General features: G+C 37.6%; 1 protein-coding gene across 4 annotated transcripts in view; it reads right to left on the bottom strand.

Annotated features, from left to right (window-relative positions):
• LOC127571610 (POC1 centriolar protein homolog A-like) overlaps positions 1 to 25579 on the bottom strand; it is a 103174-nt gene that overhangs the window by 52411 nt on the left and 25184 nt on the right. For all 4 annotated transcript variants that reach the window (XR_007956494.1, XM_052018151.1, XM_052018154.1 and 1 more), the window contains 6 exons: positions 21785 to 21964; positions 21008 to 21115; positions 19900 to 20015; positions 18331 to 18464; positions 10564 to 10632; positions 4422 to 4565 (listed from right to left, as the gene is read on the bottom strand). Coding sequence is in view for 3 of the 4 variants with exons in the window: in XM_052018151.1 (XP_051874111.1) it covers positions 4422 to 4565; positions 10564 to 10632; positions 18331 to 18464; positions 19900 to 20015; positions 21008 to 21115; positions 21785 to 21964 (751 nt within the window). In the remaining variant the exon portion in view is untranslated. The remainder of the gene's footprint in view (positions 1 to 4421; positions 4566 to 10563; positions 10633 to 18330; positions 18465 to 19899; positions 20016 to 21007; positions 21116 to 21784; positions 21965 to 25579) is intronic.

The following is a 25579-nucleotide window of genomic DNA, read 5'->3' as shown; positions in this document are numbered from 1 at the left end:
TGTTGCTGATCTAATTGAGCTTATCATTAGTGATGACCCCCATGATACAAGGGCAGCAGACTTCTTTCCCTTAAGTAGATTTGAAAACTAAATGGGCTTTTTTAAGAATTTCACAGGAATAGTCTTTTATAATTCCAGATTATTTAATTAACCCAGCTGTCATGGTGGGATTTGAACTCAGGTTTCTGAATCAGAATCCAGGAGTCTGAATTAATAGCTTAGTAATTTAACCACTGTTATAATATTTAGTATTTGACAGATCAAACTACCACTGTGAGCTTTGGTGACTGGTGACCAAAAAAGTCACTGCTTTAACTTTGCTACTCAATGCTAATCCAGTCTGACCATCTGACAATGGCTTCTTCCAGGTTGGTATCATTCATCCAACTTAACCAATACCCAAAATAGCTATCAAAACCAGAAAAGGGATTACCCAACAGGACTTCTGATGCAAACAATTAATTGGAAACAGACTGCTGGTTGCTGGCTCAGATTGAACTCTGGAACTAACATGGTCTATCTGATTAGCACTATGTAGAAAAACATGTTTTGTGAAACTGCAATGAATTTAATGAAGAAAATGCATAGAAACAAACATCTTGGTACTCTTAAACTAACAGACTCTTTATTATATCTGGCAAACTTTCTGTATAGTTTACCTGACCATTCAAATACATTAGATCTTCTACATGACCAATGAACCCAGATCTTCAAGATGGCAGCCAGATGTTATGAAACTTTCAACATTCTCAGAATATTAGAATCACTACAATATGTGAGACTGACAGGTTTTGCAATTTTCATGACTTTAGGCAAAAACAAATTAAAAATGCCTTCGCCATCAATGATGTGAATCATTAAAAAAAACGTAAATAGCCCAAACATAAATATGGGTATTTGTGCAAAGAGCTTACACACAAGCCATTAAACTGATTCATCACAAGCAATCATATTTTGCTGTCTGACTGGTGGTATACTTACCAAGTGACATATGGATAACACATCCAAATGCCACACATCATTGAGCAGCAGTTATTGAGTCGCTGTTTTAATGGTAACATTCCGGTCTCCGACGCAAATGGGGCAGAGTTTAGAACAAAACTCCAAATGACACTCTAATGCAATGAAATCTGCACTGACCTTCCCTGGGGTACATCCAGTGGTGTGAATAGCATCTGTCATATGGAGCATGTGACCCTTAACACATACAAAAATAAAAATACTGGAAGAACTCAGCCAGACTTGCCCTTCCTCAGTCCTAGACCTGAAATGTTTCTCTTCCCACAGATGCAACTTGGCAGACTGAGTTCTTCCAGCAATTTGTTTTTGTTTCAGATTCCAGTAGCTGTATTTTTATTTATTTTCTAACCCTTAACACATAAATCATATAGTACTAACCTCCATATTGTCTGGCGTAAAGATGCTTCTGCCATGAAAGGAATATTCACAACATCGTTAGGCTTACACTTTTACTTCACATTCTTCTTTAAGGGGTCAAGTGTGAATAAACAAAACCACTGATCCGATACTGATCCCCATGATGAGTTATCATTGGCTTCACTGACTATACTCAGTACTAGAGGAATTATCTATCCTTGTAAGTCTAAATGTAGAGCTATTAAATAAAAAACTACTCCATGGTAGTAAACATGACCCATGGTTATCCCTAACCTATTAAATTGAAATAAACGGTCTGCATAAATGCAATCTAGTTAGCTGAATCTCTGCTTTTCTATAGTATATAGACACAGCTCATTCGGTCTGTCTGGACAGCCAAGTTATTTTAGACTGGGAACACATCCTACTGCTTTTCCCTATATTTCTAGTTCCAATTATCCTCACCAAAATTGCATGTTGTTTTGTAATTGAGGCCAAACCAAAGTGCTGGACAAGGGTAAAATGGCAGATAGATTGACAGACAACTTTGCATTTCTGCGGTGCTTTTTACAACCTAACTTCATTCTAGAGCGTGCTTTCATAATGTTACCATGTTCCAAAGTACTTTACAGCCAGTGTTTTGAAGTGTAGTCATTGTCGTAATGTATCTGCAGATGCTCACCACTTTTCTAAGGGGTATTTTGGTCAACGTTAGTAACTAATGGCAATCAACAAAAAGGGTATGGAGGGAGGGCATGCAAATAGTAACTGGAATTCTAATTTGACTGCAAACCAAGGAATTGTTAGTTCACACAACTATGCAGTTGGAGGTTTGTACAAATTAACTTTTGTGTGGAAACATCAAAAAAATAGTAAAACAGTTAAGTAAGCAGTATTCTCATATGACTTCACTATGGCTACAGAATAAGTTTTTACAAGGAAGATATTTGTAGAAGTGCAAACATTGTAGTTTACACTAAACAGTAATTTTTAAAATGAAAGCCAAAGACTGATTACAGGAAATCACAGATACAGTTTTAAGTAATCAAAGTTAAGTATTAGAAAAAAATTAGACATTTCACATCCTTGCCTCTTTAATGTTATACTTCCTCATACAAAATGTCAAAGATTTAAATGACAGGATTCTGTTTCAAAATAGATGGTACCATAACAAAACCACCAAATTAAAATGACTACCGAATACAAGAGGAAAAGGAACTTGATTTCCTGCCAACACAGGAACAGTAGATTAGAAGGGTTCCATCTTGTGGAAGCCATAAAAACTTCCACCTAAATAATGGGCAAAAAGGAAATCATTGCTCAAGAGTGAAATCATGAAATTGCAAATTATCTGAGGATCTGATCACTCCCCTTTGAAGATCAGTGAAACAGCATATCTTCAGATTGTGATTGCCAATATCGTATATTTATTTGTAATTATGGACTGATGATCAAGGTACTATGGCTCCAAAATTGCATGCTGATTTGCTGGTGAAAGTTCTATAAAAATTACTGAATCTGATTCTACCAGAGTTCTGAGAATATGTGAAACCTCACGTCAACTCCTTACTATTTATATGACAAACAATGTTGAAGAATGTGGATTCCTTAACCTAAGAAAAGAATACAACCCAGTCTGGCAGTGGCAGCATGAATGCTGATAGATGATGAGGAACTAGTCATTGGCACTAGGTAGTTGGAATTCAGCTGAAACAAGGAGAATTCAACAGATTGTGGTTTAGAAATTCTTTTGCACAACTCCAAATAAAAAAAAACTGTTGGGCAGTTGAAATGGGCTTAACTTGAAGCAGGGCAATTTATGGGTATCTTGGCATTCATCAGAAAATTCAACTCTTTTTTTGGCAGGATATTCGCTTGCCCTAAAGCCATTTTTCTTGGTTTAAAATCTCCCAACTTTGATGCCAACGATACTGCGAAAGTTTTCTCCAATTTGATTTTCAAATTTACATGTCTGAAAAACTACAGTTCTTCACAGAACTACCAGGTTTTACCATCACCATTCCTTGTGCTTTTTAAAGGACCAGCATTCAAACCCCATGGTTAGGCCTCACCAAGGACAGCCTAAATCCTGGAACATCAAACAGAACTTTGTATGTGCCTGGGCTGCTTTGCCTGTGGAGGTCAGGGTTATGGTAATTCTGATCTTCCTAAGAATCAAAATCACTTCAGGCTGCTGCTGATCCCTGCAACATTGCACAGCTTGCTGCATCATTTGGGAGACCACCCTTTTCCATTCTTAAAGGGAGAAGACTTCATCTGCTTTCCTTTCAGGCCTGAGGTGCACACAGAGCAATCTCAAATATTTCCAACATTACAAGCTTCCATAAAGTGTCCTTCGAGGAAGTTTGCCTGGCTGAAGCCTTGGAGGGATACTATGGACACTGTAAAAGCATATTCTTCCTAAGGCTACTGTTCTTCACTAGCCTGCTAGGTTCCTCAGATGCAACTCTCACAATATAGTAATGGTAAAATGGGGGCTGGTAGGGGGGAGGGGAGAAGTTCTTGAACTTTACAGCTCATTAAGTTGCTCCCAAAAGCTGTATATGCAAGTTGCAACTTGCATTGTCCTTCAACCTTCATGATGGTAAGGGTGAGGAGAAATTACTGCTGAAATAAACTCTAAGATGCTGAGTTGCAACTCTCTAAGATAGTACATATTTGGCCACTGTGGCCTGATAACAGAGGTGGATGTTCAGTCCAGTACCAAAGGTGCAGATCAAGTAGCCTGTTCTGGAGGATGCTTCCCAACTCTTATAACTTCAACCATCCAGCAGGTGGTGAGTTTAGAGTAAAAAGGCAAGGAACATGTCAAATTGTACCAAATTCCTTCCCATTCTCCAGTAACTACATTTTTGATATATTTAGTCGGTTAAGGTATGATCAACAGTGATCCCTGCTTGACAGAGGGGCTCAGTTATAAAGGTGCATTTGGAGCCTTGTGAATTATGTGAAAATCACTGCATCATCTCCATTACCTTGGCACTTAAATGGCATGCATGTTACCTACTACATTTCAAACTTACCTCTGTAGCACGTGATGTTGAAGCATGTTCCGGTGACCGAGAAGAAAAGTCCGAGTCCTTCACCAAACAATTAACAGGTTGAGTTTGATTTTTCAATTTTTCCTCATAATCTGCAACATCGAAATTAGTCTTCCACACCATAACCTGAAAAGTGTATTGAAAAAGGTATTTATCTGCATAACTCAGTACTGATCATCATCCCAATTCGGGACATCACTTGATTTATGATCTATTTTTTTAAAAAAAGCAAGAATGAATCAATTTCACTAAAGAAAAATGAATGCAATAGCCTTTTAGTAATATATGGATATAAAATTCAACCTACTTGATTTGATACAGCACCTTTCTCAGTTTTGTGAAATCGTTAAACTGCTCTACAGTTGATGGTTTACTCCTAGTGTGGTCACTGGTATAGTGCAGGAAACAGTGGCAATCAAATTATAAACAAGGTAGAATAAATATAAATACCTAAATTTTTCCATTAGTGTTGGTTGAGGGTTATATTTTGGCTAGAATACCAGGAGAACTTCCCTGCTATTTGAAGAGTGCCTTGTTATATTTTTTTTACCTTCATCAACAAAGACCAAAAGGGATTAAGTTAGTTTAACATCTTATCCGAAGGTTAGCATTCCTAACTACATAGCTGATCCTTAGTACTTCACTGAATCATCAGTCTAGACTTTGTGCTTAAATTCTAGAGTGGGATTGAACCCACAGCCTTTAGACTCAAGCAAGAGAATTACCAGTAAACTCCAGGCTGACGCCTGTTACACTGGGCCAGCAGGTTTGCTTCAAACTTCTCTTGGGTAATGTAAAATAAAATGCTCAGCTAAACTTTCAAATTGCTAACAATTAATTAAGATTTTCAAGAGTTTCCCACAAAAAAAATCAGTTCCCCCCATTCCCCCCCAGTTCATGGATAGAATTATACAGCACAGAAATGGGCCCTTTCAATCTATTTTATCTAAGCTGACCATGATGCCTATCTGTACTAATCCCATTTGCTTGTATTAGGCCCATACCTCTCTATGCCTGTCCAAATGCCTTTTAAATGTAATTGTATCTGCAGTCCCCATCACCTAAACATGCTACTGCTGTTCTTCTTGCCTCTTTCCTTCAATCTTTGAACCTTTACACTCTTGGCTTCCCTGCATGAAAGTGGAGAGGGAGGAGAGAGGAGGGGTGTGGGGTAGAGCAGAGAGAAAGGGGAGCAGAGGGGGATAGGTAGAAGAAGGGGAAGGAGAGAGCGTGTGTTAATGTTCATGCGGCACAGCCTGATCTGCAATTGTTTTGAAACTCCTTGCCAGTGGGCCAATACCCCACTGCATTAGGACTATGTGGTCGCTGAAGTGCAAGGGCAACCCTATGTTAAAAGAATTAATGCACAGGCATTTCCCACTCCAAAACGCAATGCTCTAAATTTGCAATGTCAGAACCCTCCTGGGCATCCCAACACTGAGACACCTGAATATCACACTGCTTTCAAAGGCCAGAAATTCAGATGATTTGACAATGACATCAATTCATCAACTGATGACGTGAATCATCAAAGAACAAGGCAGTGCGTACCTTTCTGGAAGGGCAAACTGGAAAAGGTATACCATCTTCAAAGGAGGGGTTCTGCCATCAAGAATGAGTTAGAGTGGCACCTTAGCATTTCTTCCTCAGCTCATCCGTGTATATATCTAAAGCCAGAAAGCTATGAATAAGGCCAAGGAGGAATTCTACTCTGACCTGGCAATCCCTGGCTCAAGTTACTGAGGGAGATAAAATGATTTTGGGAAATATCAGTAGCATATTCAGAAAGGACACAAACCGCTAGAGAGAGGTGCAATTGGTACGGAAGGAGCGAAGAAAGGCAGTGCAATGCCCCACCTATCAAAATGGTGAGAATATGCCCATCATATATTGAAATCCTGTTTTATCACACAGACATGTACAAGAATTCATGACAACACACTTGGTCCAGGCATTATTAATCTATGTCATCGTCAGAGCAAGATACAGCAAGGATGTCCACAAACCACCTGCACAATGGCAAGTGCGAACAACTACTTGAGTGACCACCAAACTGTTCTGACACTTCTATTGGCCTTACACCCAAACAATGACAACAATAGAAGTGCTGCTGCCATTAAATCAACATCAAGTCTCAGGATCTCCATGAAGAAGGTTCTCAGCCAGCGTCTCACAGACAGCCTGCTGAGCTGGTTTGATGAGAATGACCTGGAGATCCAAGAGCAAATTAACCACAAATGAAGATCTTCTTGGATTGGAAACTTCATCACACTTCGAGACAAGAAAATCCATGACTCCTGAAAGCTGAGATGCAAAAAATTTCTCCTGACCAAAAGAAAGGATAGCAGTAAAAGATATCTGGTGCTGCAGATTCCAGGCAATGTCATAGTTATCAACTCATTGCTGAACTTCTAAATTGCCCCCTCTTTCCTCACATCTAATATTTAATCCATCTCGGGACAGTACTAAACTTCTGTCTCCTCCCTTGATATTAGTCCAATCACCACTGCTATTAAGTGACATTTGGCATGAAATCAATGCTTTGTTTTGTCTCACTAGAAGAAAGCAAACCCCATTAACCAAATTCTCCAAATCCATCAGCAACATAAGTGAACTAGTATCACCCTCTTACATCAGTCTCTTCTACTAGACCAATTTCCCCAACAGAGGCTCTAATTACATTCAACCATTTCCAACATGCAGATCACAGGATCTGGATGCCCAATACCAACTGTTAAAGCAGATACTCTGCTCCAAGCTCCATCACAAAAGATTTCCAGAAAGACAGAGAAAAAGCTTCAGGGATTTTCTCAAAATCCACTTGAAGAAAATGCAATGTTCTCGTCAATTTGTGTTCACTCAAAATAGAGAACAAGCATGCGACAAGGCACTGAGCACCTCAAGTCTCTTTGACAGAAGCATGCAAAGGATAAACGGAAATGACAAAAGGAGTGCAGAACAACTCACCCATCCACCCTGTCAAGCAATTCCTTCCCTGTCTGTGGAACAGTCTGTAGGATTCTTCAACTTACAACCCAGGAACTGAAGTGGAAGCAACTGGCGAGAGGCAGCAACTGTGTGCAAATTGGCTGCTATTTTATATAATACTGACCACATTTGCAACAGTACCTGGTAATCATTAATCCCATTTTATTTTTTAATCATTGACAGAATGTGGGTGCCACTGCCAAAGTCAGAATTTGCTGTTCATCCCGAATTGCCCTCAAGAGGGGGTGTAGAGCCACCTTCTTGAACCATTTCATTTAGTGTGGTGAATGGGCTCATTCAGCGCCGCTGGGTAGGGAATTCCAGGATTTTGACCTAGTAACAATAAATGGTGATAAATTTCCAAGTCAGAATAATCAGTATCATGGAAGGAAACTTGCAGGTGGCTGTTTTCCCATTTCCTGATATCTCTAAATATTACGTAATGGGTTTGGGAAGGATTAGGAAAGAAGTCTTGGCAAGCTGCCATGATGTATTTGCAGCCACAGTTCAGAGGTGGAGGGAGTGAATACCCGGGGTTGTAAATAGGGTTTCAATCAATTGAGGTGCTTTGCTCAGGATGGCACTGAATATCAGTAAGAACATCTATGGCCCAAGTACTAAGAGCCCAGCCTGCTGAGAGCCAAGAACCCCAGGAGACTTTATCGGTGACATAGGAGTCAGCAACTAGTGAAAGAAGAATTGTAAAGAACTCTTCAGCTAAGATTCATTCTTTGACATGGCCCCTGGTGAAGCTCTTACAGCTGGCATTTAGAATAGAGTAAGCAGTCAGAAGAAATGTGGATGCCCAAAAACGAAAAAACAGAAACAAGAATTTGCATTTTGTAAAGTGCCTTGATGTTCTCATTTTGCTGAAGTCTTGTGACAACAAATGAGTCAGTCTTAGAATGTTAATATTCCACAATAAACACTGTTAAAATAAGACTTACCTTTCTCAGTAAGGCTATATCATTTTAAGCTGCAACACAATAAATACTACATTCAGCTGCTATACTGAAAATTCTTGAATGAAGAGATTCTTTAGTTCTATGCTAGCCTTCTTACTTTAATACCACCACTTGCGAATACTGGCCAGTATAATTGTAGTAAAGACAACTTGTTAATTTCTTGGGATGCCGAAATTGTAGTTATAGCTGAATGAACATTACAAATAATTCATTTTAAAAAACACGTTTATATCGAACCAAAAAAATTGTTGTTTGGCAAGTCAAATATTCCACTGCACGTTTCCAAAATCAGCACAATGTACAACAGAATGCTCTCACCTTCCTTATTTACCAGCTTTGTCATAATAATTTAAAAATCTCCCTCTGAGAGAGAAAAATGTGGCGATCCTTTTACCACAGCTCCATTTTACTATACCAAAGCCATTCAGGAAAATATTATTCCTGCATTTCCTGTCAAGCCCCATAAGAATTTTGCATGCTTCAGTGAGAATCTCTCATTCACCTAAACTCAAGAGAATATAGTCCCAGTCTGTTTCATTTCTTCTCATAAGACAAACCACCAACACATCATCACACCCTATGTCATCCCAAGAGTCAATGTGGAGAACCTTAGCTGCATTCCCTCCATCGCAAGTATATTCTTCCTTATGCAGGGAGATGCAAACGCAATATTCCCAATGCTGTTCCATCAAAACCCAACACAATTTAATAAGACATCTTCAGTCTTGTACTCAAAAACGGCTAACATTTGCCTTCCTAATTGCTTGCACATCAACTTTCAGTATTTAATGTACAAGGTCACCAAAGTTCTGCTGAACAATGCCTTTCAATCCTTTACCATCAAAAAAAATTGAGGTTTTTTTTGCTGAAATGGATGACCTCATATTTTTCTATAATATATTCCATCTATAATATCCTCACCCGTTCCTTGTCCTGCCTATATTCTTCCTCATACCTCTCTGTAACCTCCTCACAATATTCACTGTCTCCCAACTATGTATCAAAGATCATTTCTCCATTCACTGTATTCCAAGATCCACTCAACTCCATGAGCTGGCACATGCATCCCTTTTACCTCTCTCTTCAGCAGCATCTTTTAATTATCTTTTTATACTTTGGTATGTTACTCAAAATCTTATATAATTTCTCCACCTTTGTCAAGTAGATTTCCAAAATGGCAACCAGGGCCTTAATTTGTCACAGATGTTCCTTTGGTCTTATCCATTCCTACCTCCATCTTCACAGTCACTTAAGATCAACTTTTTTTTCCCCTGTCCAGATGAAGGGTCTTCAGCCTGAAACGTTAACACTATTTCTTTGTCACAGATACTGCCTGACCTTCTGAGGGCCTCCAACATTTTCTGTTAATATTTCACTTTTCCATTATCTACAGTTTTGTTTTTGATTTTCATTTCCAAGTTTAATTCTTGGGCTTATAAAAGGAAAATACTGACAAGCATGACATTGTTATTCAGCACAAATCCGTACTTAAAAGAGTAAAAGAGAGAAGAGTAAAAATAGATGGTGGCAACATGACTTTCAAGTTGAATTCAAAGCCTATCACCATAAAAGTAGTTCTTGTATTCAGCTAGATGAAAATGTTCCTTAAAAGACATTGGAAGAATTAAGCTGAAATGACAGTCAACACTACGAGTGGCATGACTAGTAGCTGCCTCTCAGCTCCATCAAACGATGTTCAATCCTGACCTCTGCTATTGTCTGCGCGAACTAAGCTCGTCCTCCCTTTGACTGTGTGCGTTTCCTCCAAGTGCTCCGGTTTCTTGCTACATCCCAAATGCATGCAGGTTGGCAGGTTAAATAGCCAATGTAAAGTGCCCTTTGTATGTGTAGGTAATTGGTAGAATGTGGGGGAGATTGATGAGAATTTGGGGAGATTGATGAGAATGTGAGGAGAGTGAAATAGGATTAGTGTAAATAGGTGCTCGGTGGTCAGAGTAAACTCAGAGGGCTGAAGGGCCTGCTTCTGTGCTATGAGTCCATGACTCTAAATACGAATATATCAAAATTGAAAAAATCTTTACTTCTACAAGATCATTTTTGCAATATCCTATTAATAAAACACAATGTTTATTAATTCTTTGAATATTTAATTAAGTATAACATTAAGTGTAACTTTTTTGATTGTGCTATGGTAAAGAAGAGTCACTCACCTGTTCATCTGAACCACCCGAAGCAAAGAAGTCCCCAGCAGTGGAAAAAACTACACAAGTAGCTGGACCCTTTAAACAGACAATAAAAAATTGTACATTATTTCTAATCCACACTTCATTAAGGAATCTTTTCAAGTGACAGAGCAAGCCAAGAATACTACAGAAAACTACTTGTGCAGGTGGTGAACACAAACTGCTGAAATAGCTTCCAAAGTGGTCATTTTTCCTTTGCCCTGCTCATAAATTGAGTTTATTAAAAAAATGGTACCCAATCCTCAGCACACATTCTGCTCATTCAAACTCACACAATGACTTTTTTGGATGCCAGTTACCATTACTGTTTAAGGAAACTTCAACTGAAATCTACATCAAAAGACTAAACACACATTTTTCTCACTGAATCAGATGAAGATTAGAGGAAAAAATCTGTCCATTCAAAAACATGCATTTTTTTAAAAACAGCATATTCTGTGCTGTATGACCCTAGGATTCTAAATTTTTTTTTACAGCAAAAACGTAAAAAAAACTATTTTTACAATTAACTAAGAATTAAACAATATGCTGTTTAGGTGCTAACTTTCCTGTATAAAGGTTCAAACTGAAAAAAAATTCTTCTTTTCCCCCATTGATAAGTTGATTTAAAATTCATCCTTGGTAGCTTGCAAGATAAACGTCCTCCTCCCATAAAGTCAACTTCTATTACTGATATATATTTAAAATTTGAAATCATTTAAGCAAAACAGTAACTTGTATTTATATAGCCCATTTAACATTGTAAGGGCCCAAGGCATTTCACAAGAGCAGCTGACCAGAAAGAAGATTTCAAAGAGCATTTTAACAGAGGGAAAAAGAGATAAAGAAGCGGGTAAGTAAATCAAAGAAATTCCAGAGCTCTGCAGCCAAAGGCACCGTCGACAATAGTGCAACAACTAAAATCAGATACACGTGAGAGGACTAAAGTGTAAAAAACAAATACTTCCAACCTTAGTTTAGAGAAAGGAAGAAGCAAGAACGTGAAGGGATTTGAAAACAAGAAAGAGAATTTCAAAACTGAGACATTGCTTAACTGGGTACTGACACAGATCAAAGACCACAGGAACAACAGAAAAACAGCAATCAATATGAATTCAGGTATGGACAGCACTAGTGTAAGTTTAAATCAATGGTAGGTAGAAGGTGAGAGGCTGGTAGGAGTGAGTTAAACTGTTAAGTCTAAAGAGAACAAAGGCAGGGATTAAGGTTTCATAACAGATGAGCTCAGTCAGTAGTGGAGTCAAGAGATATTATTAAAGCTGAAACAAGCAGAGATTCCTACTTTCAGAAGCTCAGATAGGACAGCAAAGCTATGAATGGTTTGTTTTGGTCTCAGTCAGTAGTGAAATGCATTTACTTAATGGTTTGGCAAAGAGTTTCTGGCATGAACAAAAGACTTAGGGTTTGGTCTTAGTTGTCAGAAATTCTTGCCACTGAATCAGCAGTCTGACAGTTCACAAAGAGTTGAGAGATTATAGTGGTGGTGGCAAAACAGAATTTTATCAGCAGTGTACAAGTGGATAAAATGTGCTACAGTCATCTACTCTAAAGTATCATTTCTTCATAGATTTACATTATATTCCTTGAAACAGGCCTGAGTTTTCTCTGATATTTTTCAAGATTTTTTTTAGAAATTGTGCACAGTTCATGTAGTACCCATGCATCAAATGAGAATTGCTACAAAATTTCTGATTACACTCCAATCATTTACTAGCCCAATATAAGAGGCTGAAACATACTTGCATCTGTCTGGGAATTCCGTACAGAACTATTGCCAATGTTCTCCTTATCAGTGACTTCTGTGCTTGTTCTTTGAAACACAGAAGTCAGAGACAGGCTGCAGACAGATGCCAACACATTCGACCACCACCCTGCCTCCAAATTTATAACCGACTCCAGTGGACAAAAGTAAACATACTATGTTGATTGACCAAATGCAAGTTACACCCAATACATCAGCTCTGCACTAACCAAGTAGCTCGACTCCATTCGTTTCAATGGAGCCAACACACTTGTTTTAAAAATTGCACTTCAGTGGCTTGTGCATTTTTCTTTATTTTTGTGATTTTGATGAATTTCTGGAATTATTTTATGCAACTTTACCTTTTAATTATTTAAACCTTTTTGAACTGTTTTAAGTGGCTAATTGCCATAAACATTTAAAAACAATTAAAAGGGCCTTTGACAACAGCAAGCTGTCAAGGCTAACAGTGTGTTCAGCGGTTGGGGCTTAAGTTTCTCAGGATCAGCTGCCCAAGGCCTAGTCATTGCATGCATTTGCTCCATAGAACAGCTGCATTCTTCAGGTCAATCAGTCCTGCAGAACCACAAAAGGAAAGTGTGACCAGGGGAAAAGTGCAGCTGACAAACCAGATTGGGCATGAACACGAAGTCAGAGATGGAATGACCCATGAAAAGCACCTTGCTGGCAGTTCTCTATGGAACCACCAGCTAAATATATGTAGGTCTTTTGCCAACATTTAACCTTACAAAATAGATTGCCCAGCTCACTGGTGAAAATCAGAAGTGTAGAAACTTGAGTTATTATTATAAAATGATTTCATAATTAGCTCCACATTCACTGAAAAATTAATGCTTTCAATCCACTTGTTGATACAATGATTAAACATATTGAAAGTTATAAGTTTCAAATATTACTGGTGACTATTTGCAGTTTTTCCACTGAAAATTTTCTCAGAACATGCTGCCATTTAAAATATTCTGTAAATATCTGAAAAAATACAGGCAATTTGAGAAGTGATAATATAATGTTTGCCTTTTTTATATATAAACTCTGATATGGCATTTCATTTGGAGAACAGTTAAAGAAAAATAATAAATCTATGAAAATATGTTTAATTTTATCCTAATTTAAACCAGTTTACAATTGTAAACAATAATTTCAAATCCTATGTCCTATTTTTTAATATCTAAGAAGAATGCATACACTGAAATAATTGATGTTTAGAATAGCATGTAGGTGAATAATGAAAGCCTATGAACCAACAGAATAAACACTACTTAGCTAATTCTGTATTAGCCCCAGTATTATTGGTCTCAACTCATTTGCCCCGATCTAATGTTAAAATCCTCTATGTATGCAAAGACACTAAAGATTTTTCTAATGTAAACAATTTGATGACTGAAAGAGAACAAATTTTGAGATTACAACAGATTTGAAACAATCAGGTAGTAAATTAACACCCCAAAACTCAAGCTTTCTTGATGAATTGACCCATCACTAACTTCTTTCAAAATCAGGTGCATATATGGAAAAGCAGCTGTAAAATGTCATCAGTCTGAAACAGACAAGCTCTTGCTTAACACCAACCTTGGAAAGGAAGGACCATCTAAGTTATAATTATATACAGGAATGTAAACTTGGCCACAGTCCCTGGGTAAACGAACAACGATCAGCTGGTATCTTACATACCAGGCACCTGAAACAGGGTCTTATTACGTCAAAGCATATTTCTGGAATACTATCACTTCCCCTTCTAATCTATCACTTCCTCAGTTCCCTCCCAGAATACTAGTGAGCTGCCAGAGAAAAACATATGTCAAGTCTGGAACAGGCACATTCACCCACATAAATAAATACAGCTGGCATACTTCTCAGAACAAGCTGTTCTGAAAGCACAAACACTATTCTGAACTGCTGCACATTTTCCACCTTTTCTAATGAATGTTGTTCTATTCTACATGTGCTTTATCGACTTCACACCAGTGGACACTGAGCAAAAGCAAACACATACTCATCAAAATTCAAAATATTTATGCTTAACGATGATGATAGCACAACTTTATTTTTAAAAGTAGAGAGGATAGATAGTTCCTATGATTTCCTTTCTGCTCTTCCTGAATTAATCAGTATGAGCTTTCTAGTTTACAAATGCAGAATCTGTGCATCAAAATTTTAATTTTATCAGTAATGTCAATTTTTTAAAATTATACTTAAAGGACCCTGAAAGAACTTCAAGATTTACAGAATATAACCAAGTCATTAAAACTCCATAAACTAGAAACCATAGTGATCATATTCTCCCGGGCGCCATCAAAAATTAGCAACTACAGTTATGAAGAGAGACTTGAGATGCTAGAAGTATATCTACTGGAGGCAAAATACTAAAGAAATTTAGCAGAGAGACTAAAAATGTTCATGTGCTTTAACAGAATGATCATGGCGCAGTGGTCCCACTTCCCATAGTCCACACGTGCCCACAGTTTTAACTGGAAGTGAAGTTTACTCAGCTGCAAAAACCCTAAATGATCATAGGTTTTAAGCTGAGAGTAAATAATTAAAATGAAAGCAAATTCAAAGAAAAAAATCATTAGAAACATATAAAAAAACAAATAATTAGAAATATTAAAACAAAATAACAAAAAAACTTGCAATTCCATTCGCCACCTTTTTCGTAGGCCTGAGATCCTCATTGAAATTAATAGTGTTTCAGATCCTGCACCAGAACAAACATGGCATTGGATTTGAGAGGTGAGTCCCCAACATAAGGGTGGAGAATGCCACACAGAGTCCAGTGATGGAGTGTAATAAGATATATGGTACCATCTGTCATTCAGTAAGTCCCATACTTCCAGAATTGAACGAGTATATGCGGAAGTCTAGGACATACAGCTATTCAAACAGCTGAGCGCCAGTAATTCTGACCGGAACAGCCAGTAAAGCTCAGTGAGATGAGGCTTCCTGCTTCTTCTAGCAGGCGAGCTAATGACACAAGATCATCAATTTCAAACTATCACCAAGAGTGCAAGGAAATAGATGAGGAGAAATTTCTTTAGGCAGGATGTTGTTGATATATCCTTTAAGACTGAAATAACATAAATAGATAAAGTGGGATTGATACACTATAAGTAGAGAGCAAGGCAGTGGGACTATTTTTGATCTCTCTAATACACAGTAAAGCATTGGGCATATAACTATTATTTTTCTTCCATGAAACATCATGAATGAGAAGAAAAAGACTGCGGGCATTAGGAGCAAGGTTTAATTCACTCAGGCTGTCACTGGTCGCACTGGCACTAGCAAAGCCAAAGACAGATGACTGCCAAAGAAAATTGTTTTCCCCAGCTGACAGCCAGAAACTTGAGGAGGTCGGATAATGAATACTGTTCCCTTCAGGGAACCAATGGCCAATTAAAATGTTAAATAGTGTTGGAGGCAGGGAACCTGAAGGTAAAGTCTGCTGTCTACAAATACATATTTAAATAAGGTACCTGATAAAAGGCCAGATTGCCTGACAACAGGAGACAGCCATTTAATGAAACCATGGTTGACCAGTGACAATTCCCTGTGTGGCATTTTGACCCATAACCTTATAGTCTCTTGCTTAAGGAAAATCTATCAATGTCAGATTAAGAATCAGCCATTGATTTAGCATCCACTTTTGTTCCAAATTCCAGCCACTTAAATTCATTCCCAAAAAATTTGGCTTCAATTTTTAATATGCCCCCTGCTTCAAGGCATCAAGAATTTGATCAAATCACCCTTTAATCTTCTAAACTTCATACAGTACAACCCAGATTTAAGTAAACTTTTTTCATAATTAGATATCATCCTGGTAAATCTGTATTGCTATCTTTTAGAAGACCAATATATCCAAGCTCAGGTGTTTTGCCAAACATCCCCCAGGGTGGTGTCATCAGTGTTTAAGTCCATTTTTTCTGCAGCTATCCACGAACCCAAACCTTCACTGGACCACCATTGTTTCTAGCTTTTCATTTAAAAAAACTGCCTATTCTCTCTTTTTTAAAAATATAACAATGAATACATTTATAAAAAGATTTTGAGTACCATTTTCATTCCTAACCTAGGTCAACTTATACATGAAGTAGCATTATGTACCAAATAGAGGAATTTCAATAGCACACCTAGAATGCAGATAGAATGGTTATACTTCTGGACTAGCCATTTAGAGGTCTGGACAAATGGTCTGGAGAAGAGTGAGGGAATTTGCATTCTATTAATAATGATGACCATGCAATTGCTAAATTTAAGAAAAAGCTCACCACCTCTCTGACCTATATGTGACTCCAGGCCCTCAGCAATATATTTGCCTGTTATCAGCCCTCCAAAATTGCCTCAAAAGTGAAAAGGTTGCTTTGAACTGTTACTTTGAAATGAAATAATAAATCCAAATGGTCTATCCATGTCAGTCTATGTACTGGAATTGGTCGTGGCTAACTGCAGTCAACCTTGCGAATTACTTCTCAAGAAGGACGTAGTTGCCAGACTGGATCTGCACCAGCTCGTGAGAGAACCGAAATGAATGATAAACCCATTTGACCCCAGCATCACAATCTACCAGCTCTTGCATATGTCCTTGAAAGCACTGGTAGAGATTACTGCATGAACCTAAAAGTGACAAGAATCCTTCTTCACAAGGACATCGTCCATTTTGTTTTAAGACATTGCATTGTGATACAGATTAAGAACAGAACAGGCAATTCGAAACTGGGCATGTTTGAGGAACAGTGGGCAATCAGCAGCAGTGCAAATGTATTCTACCACAACAGTACACTCATGGCCTCTGTCATTCCCATTAAGCCACAGGATCACCTGTACTCCAATGAGTGCGGAACACAATGCCAGGAGCAGTACCAGGCAAATCTAAGAAAAAAATGAGGTGTCAACCAAATGAAGATTCAACCACACCATCCTCAATAGTGGTGGAGCCTGGCATATAAATGCCAAAAACAATACTGAAGCACTTGCAACCATATTCAAACAGAAATGGGCAATGGATGGCACATCTTCTCAGTCTACCATCATCTCCGCCCCCCCCCCCCCCCCCCCCCCCACTCCACAAGCAATATACTGCTATATGTTATAGCACAAATGAGAATGTTTTGATGATGATTGCATGGTGTTTGCTTCTTTTTACAGTTCCACAGATAATGAAGTTGTCCATGCCTGCAAGATCTAAACATCATTTAGGCATGACCTGATAAGAAGCAGTCAGATTTGCGGCATACAAGAGCCAGAAAATTACCATTTCCAACAGAGAGACTTTAACTGCCACCCAAAGATGTTCAATACTGCACCACTCACCAAATATCTCAAGATCAATTTAAGGAAGAATCACTGTCAAGAAACTACACACCAGAATTTTGAAACATGAGAAATGACCAATATCACAAACATTCTGATTCTTGATTGTAAAGGGGTTAAGGGGAGAAGGTGGGAGAATGTGGTTAAGAAAAAAAAAATCAGCCCTGATTGAATGAGTGAGCAGAATCAATGGGCCAAATGGCCTAATTCTGCTCCTATATCTTATGGTCTTATTCTGCAAATTATTCCCAGTACAAAAACTCAAATACTGTGTATGCAATGATGCCTGGAAGCACCATGTTTTAGTAACAAATATATTAGTTTTCATTTAAATAACACATGTTAGATGAATGGATTACAATACTGCAAACTGAACCCTTTAAATATAATGGTTGAATTTATGTTTTGCAATAGTTCCAGCTGACACTTCTTAAAGTTCAAAATAAGTGAAAAGGGATGAAAAAAAAATGTGAATGGTTGTTCTTGTAAATTTAAGAAAAATCCTCATCGTAACTTGGACTTCTTTGATAAGATGTGAAAATAAGCAACTAGTTGAGAATTTGGTGTAATTGCAAAACAAAATCAAACTCCCACCACAATCAAATAAGGACAGCAGCTACTAAAAAGGATCCTGGCTGAAACACAGAATTCTAATGAAACTAGCTCACCTGATGACCATGGAGAGTGTACAATAACTTTCCCTCCAACAAATCAAGTATCTTCAGTGTTGAATCATTAGATGCAGTGATGAGATAATTTCCAGTCGGATGAAATGAGAGGCAGTTTACCACAGCACTATGCACTACGAGAAAATAAAGAAAACCCAACTTAAACACAAACACCAGAAGGTCTTCTACAACAGAAAAGCCGAACCATTTTGGAATTAATGACCCCTATTAAATACCCTGTTCCTCACACAGTCAAAGTATTTTCCCATCTGCTTAAAATCATATTTTGTCCCAGAACCTGGAAAAGAAAACAAACTTAAAGTAGCCTCCCCATGGAAGTGCTGGGATAACAGAATGAGACTTAGGCAGTCATCATTTATCACTTATCTATGTTTGAAGAATGGAGTCATCCTACCAGACAGGTGATCTTTAGACCTTCATCTCCCAAGTTTCAAAAACTCGTATGATTTTATTTTGGAAACAATGTAGAATGATCAGGCCCAGTATCCTCACATATACTCAAACAGAGTGGGTATTCACTAAAGCCACCATAACCAGCATAACTTGCTTCCAGTATCTTGTGCTACATTTCAACTCATTGCTGATGAATTTCTCTCTTACATCATACCTACTTCTTTTTATATAAAAATCAAGGAATCACTTCCTCCTAACTACAAGCTTTCTTACATGTATAAATCTTTTATACCAATATACAAGTTATGTGATTAAACTTGTAATCCAGCAGCCTGGAGTTATGATCTAGGGATCCAATTTCCAATCCTGCTACGGCAACCAAGTACCTTAAATTCAACTAATTAATTAAATAAATCCTTAAAAAATCTATTAACTGAAATAATGACTACAAAACTACAAGGATATCATCAATAAAACCATCTACGTAATTGACAGTTTTTAGGGAAAGAAATCTGCTGTCCTTACACTGTTTGGCTACATACAGCTCCAGAAGCCTATTTATGTTGTGGTGATAGCCCAACTAATCCCTTAATTGCATCAAAACCACCATACACAACAGGAGCACATTCACTCCATGGACTGCAGTTAGTTCATAACCATATTCTCAAAGGCAAACCAGAATTGTCCGTAACTGCTGCCATTCCCAGATTCCATGAATAAATAACAATGAAAAAAAACCACTTGTTATTAATACTAAATTCACTTTCAGCTGTGGGCAGAGCTCGAGCTTGAGCTCATGATTACCATGATTTGTTGCTTCAAAATTTGTATGGATCAGTGGAAAGTGTCAGATGATCACAGAAGGTGTATTCCATGGTTAACATAGGACAGCAAGCCATTTGGCCCATGATGTTGTGCCGATCTTGATGCCAGTTTATACTAAAAGCCCTCCTCCTGTGTATCATCCATATCCCTCCCATGCAGTTAAAGAATGCATAACCCTATATATTCAGAGTTACTGTATGCCCTAGAAGTAATCATGGAAGAATAAATTGTGGAGCAGAATAGGCAATCAATTGTTGCAGTCCACAAGGCAGGTATTGCAAACTCATTCCATCTGCACAAGTTACATAACAGAAGATGTAATCTTCTTACCTCGATAATGTTGAAGAAGCTTATTCATACGAATATCCCAAAGTTTAACGGTATTGTCTGTTCCTGCTGCTGCAATACAGGTTCCATTGGGATGAAAATCTACATAGTTAACAAATCTTTGAAGAGGAAGAAAAAGTAACTTTTAGTTGCATTGTGTAGAAAGCTAAAGTCTTACATCAAATGCTTTTTCTTTTATATTGAGTAACCTTGCAACAAAAGTATCATGGTAATTGAAAGCAATATACAAAATTTGAGAAATTTAACAGACTTGGAATTTTATGAAACAATATCCTTTATATCCAGGTAGGATATCTATCTACTCTTCATTGTTCTTGCCAAATGAAATAAATTTGAGCAGATGTTCTGAATAAATGTGTCACAAAAGAAAACGCAATACTCTAGTTCATCATCCACTGAAAATTACACTCAAAGCCAACAGGGCAAGTTGCCGAATAAATGAAAATTAACACTTTAATGGAGAAAATATTGGGCAAGAATTTCCTGTAGATATAATTGTGAGACCAACAGAGCTCACCATCATTTATGCATAAAACAAAGAGCAACTCCAGACAAGTGAAATACTCAATGAAATCCAAAGACATAGACATTTCTATCAGAAATATGCTGCTCTTTTGCAGTTGCATTGAAACAACCACCATTCTGACTCATTATTCAAAAACTAATTACAATTGCCCTGGAACTTTGGAACTTGTCCACTTCCATCTAAGTGATTTTCTAAATAACAAGATAATTACTACAAAACAACCTCTGTGGCACTGAAATAATGTCTAATTGTTGTTAAAAATTAGTGCTTTTCCTCACTCCCTTATTCTAATCTTTCTTTTACTCCATTTTTCCTTCTGCACCCAAATTGTTTCAAGCAAATCTGGTTCAACATCTGGAGTACCACCAGGTTCCCTTCTTTTCTTCCAAGGAAGCTCAAAAATCCATATCAGCTCACAACTGCACACAAATATCAAGAACTTGGTATGCAGAAAAATCATCAATCCAAATCTTTATCATTTCTTTCCACTGTCATGCAAGCAATACAATATTGCATATATTCAACTTCTGGTACACTAAATATTTATTAATCAAAAAGGCTCACCCTCCATGTTCATAAAATGAATGTATACATTCCCTAGTAGTTTTGTCCCAAATTTTAATAGTTTTATCATCACTGGCAGAAACAATGAGTCGCCCATCTGGAGAAAACCTAAAATTTAAATTTAAAAAATAGTTAACTTATAGAATACTGTAAATGCACCCAATTCTCACTTCCATCAACCAGAAAAACAACCTACAATAGAAAATAAAGCACACCAGCGAAACAAAAAAATCAATTTAGCAAATTTTTAGAAGTTTTTTGTTAGAACTATTCACACTTCAGATTTCATGAGGCTGATACTACTGTATGTGAATAGGCAAATTATGCCTGACACATTGCTCTAAATTTGTCACAAAAGATTACAGAAGATCCATTTTGGAATGGCACATTCTGCAATCTTTCTCTATCTCCACATTTTTTGATCAACTTCACTCCCTTTTAGTGGCTCCCTGGGATTCAAGTGAGATTCAGACTCACATTATTTTATTAGAATGTTAAACAAATAGAAAAAAGAAATTTGCAATGTGAAAAAAATCTCTCATATTATTGAATTATATCAAAATATGCAATTTTCACTGAAACAAAAGTTTCAGATAATCTCCTCCTCATTCTGTGCATTAGTACAGGAAGTTTTATATTTCAAGTTTTAATGTTATGGAACTGCTTTGATTGCCTGCAGTCACAGAGAGACTCACCTGGATTTCAAAATATGTGCAAGAGCACCAACCTAACCATTTCCCACCTCCTGTCTTTGATAGGTTGATTACTAATTCTTACTTGGCACAACGAACCCAATTTATGTGCTGGCTCAGAGAAAAAAGAAACTTCTGCCGATGAACTGTCCAAACTTTAATTGTTTTGTCATCAGAAGCAGTAACCAATGATTGTCCATCTCTGGAGAACTGAACGCTTCGTATGGTGCCTGTATGAGCTTTCAATACTGTTGACTCACCCTTCCTAGAAAGAAATAGGAAAAAATACCCAGTTAATCCCTTCAGAGACCTCATGTAGAACCATTGACTAGATTCATTTTTCTGAAGGAAAGTTTGCTTCCGATTTTTCCCAAGTTCCCAATATAAAGTAAGAGAAAAGTAACTCACCAGAGAGGAGATAGGAGCGACGAGACTGACAGAAAGTGAAAAAGAATATATGCAGTGCAAAGGAAAGGTGAAAGATAACTCCATGAATTTAAAGACATACCAAATTTCAATAAGTTCATGTTTATACATTTTTTAAATAAGATACAGCCCATTGATTATTTTCTTAACTATTTCATAAAGGTTGCCATACTGAGGAATAATTAAATGATTAGGAAACCCATAAGAACTAAGTCAAAAGAGGTACTTTTCCACGTTATTCTATAATTCTGTTAACCTCCTTCTTCTCAATTAATAAATGCTGTACACTCAAGCGGTGTATCAGGACAAACTCACCAAACACCTTTGTGGAATTTTGATGAGTATCCTTCCAAAATTAAATATGTCTACAGATTAGAACCTACCTAATATGTGGTTCAATATAAATACAAAAATGATAGTCCAACTAAAACCGCAAAAACTGTTAACCTGCTGGTTCCACCTTTAAATAAATGTTGTCTAATATCCACTGATATGCTTGGAGAGCTAAATTCAAAAGCTCCAGAAAACAGGAAGGCAAATACAATTAAGAATTAACCCATTGTTTCTGATGCAGGCATTATGCCAACTACCACTTATGGGTAACATGGTCCTCTTAAAGTAGAGATGCGTTGTGACAGCAGCAGGTGGCAGACTTCAGAGAGTCCTGCTGAAATGCAGATTTCTCTCACTGGCTCCAACTTGATTACGATAAGATATTTATTTATTAGTCACACGTACATTGAGATACACAGTGAAATGCGTCTTTTTGCGTTACTGAGAACGTGCTGGGGCCAGCCCACAAGCGTAGCCACTCTTCTGGTGCCAACATAGCATGGCCACAGCTCCTAACCTGTACATCTTTGGAATGTGGGAGATAATGGAGCACCCGGAGGAAACCCACGCAGACACACGGGGAAAAAGTACAAACTCCTACAGACAGCGGCAGGAATTGAACCCGGGTCACTGGTGCTGTAATAGCATTACGCTAACCGCTACACTACTGGCTTAGCACCTTGAACATTCTGCACAGATGTACTCTCTATCTTTTCTAATAGATTACACTATCTCGTGTCACCTTCATTTTCAAGACAATGCTGTGTTCTATTGCATACCATTGTACACCAAGAACTAGTTTGTGAAGAAACATTAAAATCAGCAAAGTATTCTTCAACATCTGTTGCTGATTTTGGCAACATTAAAAAAAATACTCAACACCACCAAACACTTGAACAAATGTAGTAGCAGCTATTAGTTAACAACCGGCAACTAAGTAACACAGGCTTCCTTTGCTCCCCTGAAGTGTGTTCATTCGTATCTGATTAGGAGGGGGCAATTCCTGGAGCTTTGAGCTCCAAAATGGCAGAGCTATTGTCAAATTAAGATTAACCGGTAGAAAGGCACACTGGGAAATCTTCATCATTTTTAACTACTGTATTTCTTTTCTTATCCATGCTTCAACTATCTATAATTTGCAGGTGATTTTTTTTATTCTTGCTCAATTGCTTTTAAAACAGGGGTATAAATTATAGCCTAATAACAATAGAGTTCTTCATGGAAATAACTGGTTTGCTGACAACTGAAATTCTCTGAATCTAATGCATTTGGATTTCACCAATAGGTATGGGTGTAAGCAAGCTCGGTGAGAGTTGAAGACTGGTTAAAGTAGAGAAAGCAACAGATGGATAAAAGTGAAACTACACTGAAATAGCAAGGGATGCCCAGCAGTAATCCACAGGCTCAGCACAGGGCATTGTATATTTAAAGGACTTGGAGTTGGACACAGAAATAAATCAGGGTAATTGTGCAGAAGACAAGAAAACAGTAACACACAAACTAAATACCAATGGGACTTGGATAGGTTGAAGTTGTGCTGATGAGTGGCAAATGGCATTTAATGTGAACAAATACAAGGTAATGAGACTAAGGAAGCATAAACAACAAGAATGTGAACTAAATGGCTCCAGAGGGAGATAGCTCACAAAAACAGTGAAGTGTGTGCAGTAGTAAGAAAAGATGGCACATATACAGCCAAGAACAATTCCCATTGTGAGTTTTTACAGTGCAGTTATCCCTGGAACAGCATACACAATTCTGGTTACTACAGCAAAGATATCCAGGCACAAGAATCACTGCAGAAACTGGTGAAACTGTTAATTAAGAATATTTAACTGAGAAACTAAAGAGCTAGGAACTGATTATTCCATACAAGGAAAATATTATTTAATATACTGACACTTCATGATGGAATAGGTAAATTTAAATTCACTTTATATAAAATTGTGCCATACTTTGGAATTCAGAAAAACTCAAATTTAGAAGAAGGAAGGAGTCCAGACACTTCACTCAGAGGATGCTGTATCTGTAAAGTTGATTAATCAGGGAATTGGTCAATGTGGAAACATTTAAAAAGATACCTGAAATGGACAATAAAAGTTATTAGTTTTGGGGATTAGAATTTTCAAATCTTGTACTTCTAATGAAAATCAATAAAACTGCAGTCGCTGGGAATCGGAAATAAAACGAAAAAAAACGAATGAATGTTCATCAGGTCAGGCAGCATCTGCGAAAAGGGCAACAGAGATCATGCTTCAGGCCTCCTGCAACATTATAAATGATACCTAATATAAGCCTGAGGAACTGCATTTCACCTTCCATCTAGGCGCACTACCTTCTGGACTCAGTATTGAATTCTTCACTTCACATAACTCATGTTGTCTGTTTGTATCAGAACTGGTTATTTCTATAGCAAGTCATCCATCTGTAATATTGGCTCAGTTTTTCTCTCTCCATAAGCACATCCTACCATTTCATGTTACTTTCTTTGTATTTTCCCCCACTTCCATCACATAGATTTGTTCCATTTTCCCCCTAACTGCCTAATTAACCAACGGGCAGATGAACTCTACAATTTATCCCCATAGCAACCCTGGATTCATCCTATCAGAGATTTTGCCCTATACTTCTATCCCCCACCTTCTCTGAAACTTAAAATGAACTTGTTTTCTCACTGTTCTGATGAAGTCTTCAACCTGAAACATTAACTGTGTCTATCTTATACTTCTAATGTTTGTTATGGAATCATACAGTACATTGGAAATCCTTTCAGCCCATTATTCCTGCGCTTGCACTTAGAAAGAACTGCTATCCAATTAGTCACACATACCTTGGCCTTTCCCCACAGCCATGCAATTTTATCCATGTACCTATTCAACTTCCTTTCAGTTGTTACTAATTGAATCTGCTTCCACAACCCTTCAGACAGTTCATTCTAGATCAGAGCAACTTGGTCATCTTTTTTTCCTAACCTATTCCCCACTTGTTTTTTTTTGCCGCTAATCAAAATTTTGCGTCCTCTGGTGTTTAACCCCTCTGCCTCAGGAAGCGGTTCCTTCTTTTTTTACTTTATTAGAACGCTTCATGACTTTGAACACTTACATTAAATCACTTAACTTTC

The sequence above is a fragment of the Pristis pectinata genome, chromosome 6 (genome assembly GCF_009764475.1).
Source record: "Pristis pectinata isolate sPriPec2 chromosome 6, sPriPec2.1.pri, whole genome shotgun sequence".
NCBI classification, from domain to species: domain Eukaryota; kingdom Metazoa; phylum Chordata; class Chondrichthyes; order Rhinopristiformes; family Pristidae; genus Pristis; species Pristis pectinata.
Note: the sequence above shows the minus strand (reverse complement) of the source record. Positions and strands in the feature narration are given on the sequence as shown.